Genomic DNA, 12661 nt, shown 5'->3' with positions numbered 1-12661 from the left:
AAGAGGAGCGTTCTTACTCTAGCCCTTTGAATTTCCCACTAGAACCACCTCTTTGCTAGGCCTAATGATAGAAGTGGCTATTCTGTGACGTGCTGGTAGGGGGGATTTCTCCCTCGTGCCACTTTTCGTTAACCTACTATCTTGTTAACGATTCAAATGCTTCGCTTAAGACCTGTTCATATTTTAAAGGACTTGGGTTTGTATTGGTAGGAAAGAAACAACTTATGCAATATTTGGTATATTAACAGAATTAATAATTTAGTTAAGGAAATTCAATCATTAGAAAGCAGGAACGTGTGTTTCTTCTTTTAATAAGTTCTGAGCTGTTGTTATTATAGATGATAAAGAAATAATTATTATGAAGAGTTGTTAAGTTTTATCATATTATTTTGAGATTGGAAGTGATTACTTATCTTTGATAATTTTGTTAGTCAAAATTAGAAATATATCTAGGCATATAGAGATGAAAATATATAGGATCTATAGATATTTACGGGAGACCCAAGTGAAATGTAACTAAATATCTTTAGCTCATAATAGTTAACAAGTTATAACTGATATGGGAAACAAAATAAACTAAAGCAAGCGTAAAGTACCGATTGAGCACGTAACTGTCTTTTGCACGTATATTGATGGCAAAGTTACCTTGTCAGAGAGAATACGTAGTTTTCAAATTCATTAGTTCACTTAACCTATACGGGAAACTTTACTCTGGTACTGTAGTTGCATGACACTGCAGCCTTGGAAGATTGTTTAAGCTTAGTATTAAATCTTCTATTTATTTTTTGGTCTAATTTTCATTTCCATCTGTTACCTGAAAAGTATTTAATTATATTGGCTAGTCAAATGTTTTAATTAGCTCATAACTAAGGAGACTTAAACCCTAGCTACAGTATGCACTAATGATAATGTCATGCAGTACTGTTAATTTGCAAATAATGTAGATTTTAGTACTGGACTGTATTTTAAACTAATGTTGTTATGGAAAGCTATTCATTGTATTGCAAAATGAGAAGAGCTTACTTGTAGGCGGTGGAAGAGATGAGAGAGAGAAAGAGAGAGAGACTGAGCAAATGATCCAATTCCTAACTAAACTTTAGTGTACTCTGTAAATCTTCAAGATGTCACAAATGTAACAGGCGAAATACATGCATGAATCCAAAACTGACTCTTCTCATTTCAGTATTCCTAATTTTTTGTGATTGTTCTGAATAACATTATTAATGCTGTCTGTTGTAGCCTAACTGCATGCTCCATTTTCCCCCGCGATTTCCACGTCGTGAATCGAGGCTATCATGTGACAGTGGAAGATTATTTTTTGTAGTATGTTATTTTGAAGTTATTAGTCGGTGGAGGGATTTTTTGTTGGAACAAACTTGTTGCCACTGAATTAGATGATGTCGGATAATAAAGAATTTGATGTCACCCGATGTCCATCAGGTTGAGGTCAAATGTATGATGGGTGGCCAAAGAAAACGACTGACTTCAGCATTGAATTTGTGTTGTAAACGGAAGCTGGAATTTTCTTCTTCCTTTGTTAGTTTTATTTTGGTGTTTGTAATTAAGATTAAAGTGATCCGCATAAATCTACATCACTTTCTTTAGCTGGTGTATAGATTTTGCCAAGTACAGTAGCAGTATATTTGTTATTAACGGTAGTTACGAAAGATGCCTATATATTCTTCCTCTGATTTTATGGTTAGCCATATTGAATGTTGAGAAGCATGGATGTTCGATTGTTTCTTTCTCTTTGTGTGCTCAGAAACTTTCCTTTTAAACCTTACTGCCTGACATAAAGTCCTATTGCACGATGATAATGCAAGCTTTTTTGTTTTGCTTTGAAGTAAAGCAATAGGTTGATTAAAGATTTTGAAATCAACGTTAATTGGAATCACTTAAAAATCTAATGGAACTGATATCCATTAATATGGTATAATGATATATAGTGGTTTTCACCATTTGTAATTAGAATTACAAAAACTTTCCAGAACTTAAACCCTTCAAAAGGTTTCAAGTGAATTAGATTTAAAACCTAAAGGTTTGTAGAGAAGGCAGGGTTGGCCTTAGAGCTAATGTCCCATTTTCTTTTAAGGATGAGGCAGTGGAAGGGGCCCTGCGCGAGATTGGGCTGTACTAGCTTATGCAGCTGGAAAACGCCTACGACTTAGCCCGTACAATCTCCTCCCACCCTATGTTCCAAGTCTTGCCCAATTTCTTCCCTTTTTGATGTCTACATAGATTTTTTATTATATTTTTTCTTGGAGGATTAAAGATTAGCCTGTAAATTTTGAGAGTGTAACCCCCAGTGGTGGTGTGATGGTTATGAATGAGATGATGAAAGTGATTTTAGGCTGTGTTATCATTTCTCCCAAGGCTGGTTGTTTGAAAAGGTGCAAAGGAAATTGGGTGGCTAATGTGTTTCTAGAGACTGTGGCGAAGAGATTCCAGGAATTGTGGAAATTGAGGCAGTGATTTAACAATTTCAGCCATGACAGTATAAGTATTCCTTTATTTGAACTTAAGATACTCATTTTGTATTTTTCATGACTTATTTTTATATTTTTGATACTGAATTGCCACAATTAAAATGTTAAGGGTAGGATAAACACTAAAGAGTATCAAGATTAAAAATGTTTAAGGTTAGGATTAACACTAAACAACATGAGTATCCTATTATATCCTAGGGTAGTATGGGAAACGGAAGATCCTTCTATTTAAAGCAACAGTTTTAACTCCAGTCTAGTGTTATTTAAAGCTTTTGTTACCTCCCATCTGTAAAGGCTGTATACCAATGATTCATCTCTCACAGGTTATCAAGTATTTTGGAAGTAGTTTTTACATCTTGAGTTTATTAAATCGTCTGAGTTTTGGTTGAGGCAAACTTCACATTTTAGAAGTAATGATAAAAGCTATAATAGTTGAGCATGTTCATAGAGATGCAAGCATTTTTTATAGGATGGTTTTCATTTGCCTATAAAGGATAGTCACAAGTGTTGCGTATGGATTTGAAAACAGTTTGTAGGTATTTTTATTTAGTAAAGTCTTTAAACTGAAAATTTAGTTTTTTTTTAGCAAACTTTGGTTTAGGTAAATTAGTTATAATTATTTCTTTAAGTACAATCATAATCACAGTATAGTATATTACAAGGTCGACTATAGATTTGACATTTTCATCTGATCTTGCAATATTATTTTGAATAGAAAACAGTTTATCTTGAAAGAAACTGTTCTTAATCATAGATTATTATAATAATTTACTCCTTAGATATATGTTTTATCACCAGTCACTGGTGTGTCACAAGTATGTATTGCAACTTTTAGAATTACTTTGTGCACTTAGAACCGTAGGGAGACCACTGTCTTGAAATGTCCTCCAGAACGAGAAAAATTAGTCAGTCATATGATCAAAATTGTAAATGGAATCCTGGATAGAGTATACTTATAAAATTTAGGATGTATATGTTCACCATTTTAGTTCTTCAAAAAAAAAAAAAAAATAAAGGTTCAAGGTAGTAATATCTCTCTCTCTCTCTCTCTCTCTCTCTCTCTCTCTCTCTCTCTCTCTCATATATATATATATTTTGTATGTTATTAAAATGTTTACAGCTTATCTATATGAAAGGATATCTTTTTCTTTTTTAATATCTTAAAAGTTTTTATTACTAAAATGATGAAAGACTCATAGGTATCTATATTTCAATTGATTTTGCTTTGGCACATTTTTAAAACTTTGAGAATCCAATGGTACAGATTTTCCATATTCCAGGACGATTTTTAGGCTTCCATCTTTAGTCGCAAATCTAATGAGACTTTAAAAGGTAAAATTTCTTATGACTGAGGCCAATTGACATCAAAATTCTTATTTTTGATTATGCATCTTTAGAATTTTGCTATTAATAAAATTTCATAGGTCATATGATGAAAAAGGTTACTATATGTGATTAAAAATTATCACGGAAGAGATCTCTTTATGGCCATATTCAGATTTGAGGTGAATGTAGTGTCAATTTATTTAGAGTACAGTAGTGTGTCTTTGCATTTATTTCACAGGTTGAAAAGCTGATTACCTTGTTAATAGTATTTCAGTATATCATTCACTCCGAGCAATTCTTAGTTTCATTCATTAAAATAAATTTCAGAAGAATTTTGTCAACACTTCCATAACACAAGAACATCTGTGCTTCTTGTTAGCTGTCTGTCTCATCTTCAGATTCCTTTTCTTTCTATATATGTACAGTATATGATTACTGACAAGAAAATTGTGTTTATGTTAGCGATGGGTGCATAGTGAATGTCTTTGTGCTTCCTTGCTTAAATGTAGTACAGTATTACGATGCCATTATTGTTGTGACTTCAAAGCTAATGTAAGGTAATATATTTTCTGATTGAAGCTAGAAATTGTTTTTGGTATCGCTTCACAAGTGATTGGAGTGCGCGAAGAGAAAATGTGCCTATGTGTGTGTGTGAGTTTGGATTTTGTATATATACTCTATACTGTTTAGTGTATACATTTTCATTGTTTACTACGTAAGCTTGAATTAAATGAGTCTACTTGAAAATGGGATTCTTTATTATTCTTTACCTCATTAACATTAGTGAAGTAACTGTACACAAGTAGTTGTACATTAGACACTGCTTTGATCATAGTGCTTGGGAACTAAATTGTAATAAAAAGCCTTGAAATACAGCCAGTGGTTTTGTGCATACAGTATTTGCTTTTTATACATATTATTATTAAGTAAAATTGATAATTATGCATTACTGTTTTTTCAGAAATTTGTAAAGACAGAATTAATTTGCCTAGTATTTTATCTTAAGATGGAAATAGTGATTTATTAAGCTAACTCTGTTTTGGTGGAGGGTTAGTTTTTCATTCATCCTATCTTGCAGTTTATGCTGACTTTCTTTTACTATCATTCGTAGTTAATCACTGGATTCTGAAGAAATGCATTACCAAATCCACAGTAGAGTTGTGATTTGTACGCTGTTTCGTTGACCTCTTCCCCTCAGACTGGTAGTGCTAGTGTACTGTAAACATTACTTAGGTTGTTTGCACTGTCCTTTCCGTCTTTACAGTCCATTTCTTTTAGCGAGGCAGATTTGCACCGACTCGCAACGGTCCCCTTTTAGCTCGGAAAAGTTTCCTGATCGCTGATTGGTTAGAATGATCTAGTCCAACCAATCAACGATCTGGAAACTTTTCCGAGCTAAAAGGGCACCACTGCGAGTCGGTGCAAATATGTCTCGCTAAAAGAAATGGACTATAGTTGCACTCACTTTTCAGCTTTTGCATAATCTCCTGTGTTTGTTTCTATCTTGCTGTTAAGGTTCACTTTACTTTTTGAAGTTCACCTGTGGGGTTTTTCCCCAGATACACCTAGGATTTGATTCACCTGTGGGGTTTTCCCAGTAGATGCACCTAGGAATTGAATAATCTCCATGTCCTCTTTGTAAGGCCACATAGTCCTAAATTTATAAATCCAATCAGTCTAGTGACTCCTAAGGATCTTTATATCTAGTGAGCATAAAAGGCTTCTTGATAAGCAGCCGGAGTAGCCAACTTTTATCTTTTTTTAATTGATATTTTAGATAGTGAATTTGTCTTCCCCCTTCTAGTTGCAGCTCAGAGGAATAAAATGTAGGTTTTTGTTTGTGAAAAATCTATAGCAGTTTTGAGGATGGTGAACTTGGTATCTGGATATATATATATAATGTGATTCATTTTTTTTTCGGTCTTTAGGTTAGTTGAAGAATTCGCCACTTGTCCATGTATAGATAAGGTCAGTTTTTATAACGCTCTGAAGGTTTTTTTTTTATTTCCATCACCAGACAAGCATGAGATAGCACTGAACAATAAGTGTTGGGTGGTGTGGCTGCAATCCTTTATTATAACTTTCGTATTGAAAGTATCTGTTGACTTTTCATTATCTCCTGAATTTTTTGAAGGTTTTTGTATATAGTATTTGCATGTATGTCGTGTATCACAACACTCGTGAGTGACTTCACATCTCTTGGTTACATGAATTTCATTTAATTGTTAGTGGTATATTTTATCAGGGTTACATTGAACATAGAATGCGTAACATCTCGTGTCTGTTGTAAGCAATAATGTAGCTTACTGGAAATCATAATGACATTAAAGGGTTAGCTTGGGTGTAGTTCTGTTTTTGTTTCTTGGTATTGCCTGTTATAATTCACTTATTGATTTGCCGTTTTCATCATTTCTTTTATTCTGTTGAAGTTGATATGGTACAGTACACAGTATATACTAACATCTCTTATGGGAAAACATGTTTGTGCATATTCTGTGCCAACTGAGAGTCTCTCTCTCTCTCTCTCTCTCTCTCTCTCTCTCTCTCTCTCTCTTTCTCTCTCTCTCTCGCCAAGACAACTTTTGAAGGTTTTGAAAACTGAAGAAAAGATATGCAAAAGTCCTTGCCCATCTGTATGTAAATCTTTAACTAAAAACAGTATTGCAAAGATATTTAAAAAGTTTATTCCTTTTTAAACTGTAGTCCAACAGTAAGAAATCTCTCAAAGTCATACCAACTCGTAGTAGTGTCCGAGTAAATTTTTTTTATAGAAAGTTATCAGGAAATCTATTGAGCAACCCTGAAAATATACATCTCTCACAAAATAACTTTATCATATAGATATATGGGACACTATTTTATATAAAAAGAATTATGAGTTGTGCAGCAAGATCTACGCAGTATAGTTCAATTTTCAAGCTTTTGTTTTTTTTTATCATAATTTGCCATTGATTGCAATCTGAGAAATACTTTATTCAAGGTGGATTTCAGAATATTGGCAATATTGTGAAACACAGGTAGTTTCAAAAGCAGCTACCTGAAGTATTCTCTGCCTAAGGCATCAGAAAAATTTATATTCTTTTAACATAAAAGAAGTTATAGGGATTTTTTAACTGGCCAGACAGTACTACATTGGATCCCTTTCTCTGATTACGGTTCACTTTCCTTTGCCTACACATACACCGAATAGTCTGGACTATTCCTTATATATTCTCTGTCCTCATACACCTGACTACACTGATATTACCAAACAATTATTCTTCACCCAAGGGGTTACTGCACTTTAATTGTTCAGTGGCCACTTTCCTCTTGATAAGGGTAGAAGAGACTCTTTAGCTATGGTAAGTAGCTCTTCTAGGAGAAGGGCACTCCAAAATCAAACCATTGTTCTCTGGTCTTAGGTAGTGCCATAGCCTCTTTACCATGGTCTTCCACTGTTTAGGGTTAGAGTTCTCTTGGCTGAGGTTACACTCGGGCACACTATTCTATCTAATTTATCTTCCTCTTGTTTTGTTGAAGTTTTTATAGTTTATATAGGAAATATTTATTTCAATGTTGTTACTGTTCATAGAATATTTTGTTTCCTCGTTTCATTTCCTCACTAGGCTATTTTCCCTGTTGGGGTCCCTGAGCTTATAGCATCCTGCTTTTCCAACTAGGGTTGTTGCTTAGCAAGTAATAGTAATAATAATAATAATAATAAGAAACACATTTGGACTGTAGGCAAGAAGTCTTTGAATGTCTCTTATCTTGATCTTGATATGAATTTTAATTTCTATAGCAGAAGTTAATAAAACTGACAAATGGTTTAATACATAATTGAAAATATAAAGAAAACACACTAAAAAAAAAAGGCTTAGCAATTTAAACCTGGATATCTTCCCAAGACAGGTTTAAAAGTTACCTGAAAGCCCAAAATGAAAAAGACCTGAAACCCCAAAATGGTGGCGGTGGCGTGGTGCAAGTGTGGTTTCTGGGGTCTTTGTTATGGCCCTTCCCTTTGATGAAGGAGTTATTTAATTGGAAGACAGCCTGTGAATAGTGGTTTTCACACGCCCCCGATGTAGACATGACACTCACGAGGTGCTCACGCGAGGGTAGTAACCTCTGCATTCCATGCTTTTATTTTTCTCTGGTATATTTGGAAGATTTATATCAGAAAAGGTAGATAGAAGGACTTTTCACCGGGCGTCACAGGTCTCTCCCCAGAAATAGATTTTTCCTTCGTCAAAATCCCTTTTTATTGAATAGAAAATTTCCTACCTTCAATCCAAGTTCTCACTTTACTTTAACAATCACGTCTACCTTCCTACGGACCTCTGCAGTGCTAGTGAAGACAACGCAGGACCAATAGCTTTATCTGAATTTTCCCCTTACAAACTACTGTATTCCCTTTTTTTCTGATGCTTTCTATCCCCATCACATCTGAGCTACCAATTGGGGTATTTCGCACATTGTTGACCCCTACAAGTGGTGTAGAGGGTATAAGAGCCTTTATCTTCTAATATCCTATTAATGGTGGATTTGGCACAGAAATGTATTTTAAAAGATGAAGATATTGGGGAAGCAAAAATTTACAATTTGAAGAAGAATAGGAGAGTGACCTTTTACCAATATCCCTGAATGGAAAAAAAGGAGACTAGTTAGATTTGTGGACTTTAAATACAGTAATTTAGAATTGTCGTCTTCGAAGGTTTCAGTTGACACTCAACTTGAAGCTTTGAAATTAAACATGGATGATGATGACTGACAGTTCTGAGGGATGCAATGTCAAGAAACTTGGAAATTATCGATGAGGATGCTTCTAATGTTTCCATCAGAGATATTAATGATGTACTGTAGGCATGCATTATGGATGTTTTTTGATATACCAACCAATGATGTATACTTACTGTTATGAATTCCCATTCTCAAAACAATAAAGAATGCCAATAGTGTCACCAAGAGAGTGGAAACTTCACTTTATATTCTGTGCACTGTCAGACTTTATCCTGAAATTACATAGCACTCCAGCATAGATACGAGCACAATGGAATCTATCATATATTCTTTTGAATTTATGATACACTATATCTTACAACTATATTACAATTCCAGATGTAGGGTCGTAACTTTCTCCTCACTCTTGCATAAGCCAACGAACATTTCTTGCATTTCAACTTTAGTTACACTGCTTTTTATGTTTAGAACTCTCCCCCTCAGTGCAAACAACCACAGATCAGCCATTGCACACATTGAAATTGAATTTAGCCCCATTTGGATCTATTTTCCTGGTGAATCACAGTAGAGTTTTACCGGTCTCTGTATACTACTAACACGGGGCACAATTCAATCCCATTCTCGCACTGGAAAAGCTCATTGACCAGGTAATGATTCTGTATTATAATGCAGTGTCCAAAGTGAAGTTAATAAGTTTCTCTAAAGATTTAAAATAAATATTGATTTCCGACAATAAACACTGATTTTTGTAATGTGTACTATAGTAGTAGGATGTTACAAAGGAATACAGAAAGGTTAAACCTTGGTACCTACTGTAAGCAGATAATCTGATAACTCTAAAATTGATTGAAGAGATCTGAAATATATTTTAGAGGAAAAAGTGAAATGGGAAAGAAAGAATTGGTTGTGAAAATTGAAATAAGGTACAAGAAAGAAAGCAGAGTAACATCTAGTCTTTAGATTAATCATGTGGAAGAAATTTATGGATGTGGTATGTGTTCTTTTTCTTCTTTATCTGCATCTTTTCCCAGTTTTACTACTGCTAGAGAGTTATTAAGTCCTTTGACAGGCCAGATAGTACTACATTGGATCCATCAAAAGGTACGGCTCATTTTTCCTTTGCCTACACATACGCTGAATAGTCTGGCCTATTCTTTACACATTGTCCTCATTCCTCACAATTAACAAAACTAGGATGTTTAAAAAATTGTTCTTTCTTTAAGGGGTTAACTACTGCACTGTAATTTTTCAGTAGCTACCTTCCACTTGGTAAGGAGAGAAGAAACTCTTTAGCTTTAGTAAGCAGCTCTTCTTGAAGGAGAACACTCCAAAATCAAACCATTGTTCTATAGTCTTTGGTAGTGCCTTAGCCTCTGCACCATGGTCTTCCACTATCTTGGGTTAGAGTTCTCTTGCTTGAGGGTTCACTTAGGCACACAAATCTATCTGCTTCCTTATTTTCTTTCCTCACTGGGCTATTTTCCCTATTGGAACCCTTGGGCTCTTAGCATTCTGCATTTCCATCTAGGTTTGTAGATTATCTAATAATAATAGGATATTGCTTTCTATAAAATGGATCGAGTCATGGCCAGATCACTGACTAGTCAGAACCATCTTAAAATTCTAAATGATATCAATTTTGACAGCTGTGCTTCCCGGAAAAAGCGGGAAAAAAAAAGGTATCCTTTTCATCTTCAAGTTGCTAAAGGCCCATCTCCTTAACCCTTTTACCCCCAAAGGACGTACTGGTACGTTTCACAAAAGCCATCCCTTTACCCCCATGGACGTACCGGTACGTCCTTGCAAAAAAATGCTATAAAAATTAGTTTTTCATATTTTTTGATAATTTTTTTGAGAAAATTCAGGCATTTTCCAAGAGAATGAGACCAACCTGACCTCTCTATGACAAAAATTAAGGCTGTTAGAGCAATTTAAAAAATATATACTGCAAAATGTGCTGGGAAAAAAATAAGGGTTGGAAATTTCCAAATACCCCTGGGGTAAAAGGGTTAATTGACACTCCTTATGAAAATCAAAGACTAAGGAGATGTCACTCCCTTATGGAGGAAAGGAAATCACTGTGCACAACCTAAATGTATTAATTGGAGCAAGCTCGCTGTATGCCAAACTCCATAAATAAGAATAAAATATGTTTAAACATTATTACAGATGATGTTGATTATTAGAGAATGTAATATCTCACATGCTGCTGATTCAGAGGTTTTGCTGTATGATACTAGGAGATGCATAAGGCATGAACTCATGGGTACAGCTATTTATTTTATATGCCCTGCCTCTAGATTGAGTCAGTTGAAAGTGCACTCCTTCACCAACATTGAAGAAAGTGGCACCTCATTGCCAATCCAAGTAAAACACAGGTATGTGCACCTTCCACCTGAACAATCCCCAGGCAAACAGAAAGCTAAAGATCAAATGGGTTGACAAAGAACTGGAAAATCACCCCTACTCAGTCTACTTAGGTGCCACTCTTGACAGAATGCTCTCCTTAAAAGAGCACACAAATAAAAGCAAACGAAGTAGCAACTAGGAACAACCTCCTCAGCAAACTTACTAGCACCAGCTGGGAAACAGATCCTCAAACTCTGAGGCAAACAGCCCTAGCAATTGATTACTCTATTGCAGAGTACTGTGCAAGATAATGCCGTGCACATAGGGTAGGCTGAGAGCTAAATAAGTCCTGTTAGATTATTACTGGTATCCTGAAATCAGTACCTCTACTATCTTTATATAAAATAGCCGGTATCCTACCACCCCATATCCAATGAGAAACACTAGCAAAAACTGAAATGAATAAACAAATTAATGACCCTAGGCATCCGCTTCGTAATCAGGAAGCAAGACGAAGACTGAAATCCTACAAAAGCTTTGCGATAGTGGATTGACTAGAGTCAATCCGGGAAATTCCTCACACGCTAGAGGAGTGGCGCAAAAGTGTCCAATGGCCATCCGATGAGGTGCTGCCCAGGCCAAACAAAGGCCTGCTTAGCAGAACACCCCTCACCAGGAAGGACTGGGTAACTAACCAGAGGAAGGGTAAAAGTGGGCAAAACTGGAGATAACCACCACAACTGGGGATTAGCCACCAGCCTGGATGGCCATGTGGGGCAACAACACAAGCAATGGAGTAAATCCTGCGAGCATGCCCAAGGGACCCTCATTGCTTAGATCAATACCTGAGAGAGGCCAATATCAACCTTCCTGGGTGTTTGATATTGGTGCAATAATATATGATGATAGGTCTTGAACTGAAGATGAATCAAAACATCATAACATTTGAAACTTGAAATTATCAGTTGGGGAGTAGTAGTGATCATTAGGATTTTAAGAACAGAACGACTTTACTTATACAATATAAAAATAATTCAGTAAATTCTGGAAGCTATCATGTTAAAAATAAAGCATATCATGATGGCTTTCATCACTTATTTATATTGTTCTATGGTAATATACTTTCCCCCATCTTTAGTGAACTGGGTTCACATGTTTAGTAATGGAGTAAATATATTTTATAACTACAATAAGATGTTCTTTGTACTTACTCCAACCTCATATTGAGTAACACTTACAGTCTGCCTTATGTAGCACACTTTAAGTGATTTAATAAGTCTTCAGCAGTGTTGCTTTGGCCTCAGCTGCGATGGGTTTCGCTTTTCTTACTCTTATTACATTCCCTTTGGTGCCTCTTACATTGCACTTTTAATTTCTTTACCTCGCTCCAATTTTCACTACTCGTCATTGGCGAATCCTTTTGTCAAACATGAGAATAATAATTTTGTTTAAAAGTCTGTAAACAATTTTTTGTAATGAAGTAAGTCTGATTATGGAGGCAGGTCTCTTTTCATTAATTCAAAGATAAAGATTCTCTCAGTATTTCATATATTATGTATGGGAGTCTAATTGGCCACAGGTTTTATGAAGTTCTCAATTCAGATTACTTAATATAGCACTAGGTACAATGACATCTTTTTCAATATGAATTTTGTTTGATTGTTTGGGGGTCACTCATACATACAAAACACCATAAGTTTTCACCTAAGTAAGAAGAGTACCCAGTTAATTCTTATTACATAGTGTGGCTTTTTTATCACGATTGCATACATCCACCGAGG

At 35.2% G+C, this 12661-nt stretch overlaps 1 protein-coding gene across 4 annotated transcripts in view; it reads left to right on the top strand.

The window, feature by feature from the left end:
* AP-1sigma (AP-1 complex subunit sigma-2) overlaps positions 1-12661 on the top strand; it is an 84063-nt gene that overhangs the window by 25587 nt on the left and 45815 nt on the right. The window contains exon 5 of one of the 4 annotated variants that reach the window (XM_068366433.1): positions 2093-4559. The exons of the other annotated variants lie outside the window; for them this stretch is intronic. Coding sequence (XP_068222534.1) covers positions 2093-2137 — 45 coding nt within the window. The 3' untranslated portion in view covers positions 2138-4559. Of the gene's footprint in view, positions 1-2092; positions 4560-12661 lie in introns of those variants that run through there. 4 annotated transcript variants of the gene reach the window in all.

The sequence above is a fragment of the Palaemon carinicauda genome, chromosome 44 (genome assembly GCF_036898095.1).
Source record: "Palaemon carinicauda isolate YSFRI2023 chromosome 44, ASM3689809v2, whole genome shotgun sequence".
Taxonomy (NCBI): Eukaryota; Metazoa; Arthropoda; class Malacostraca; order Decapoda; family Palaemonidae; genus Palaemon; species Palaemon carinicauda.
This window is presented reverse-complemented; position numbering and strand designations above follow the sequence as displayed.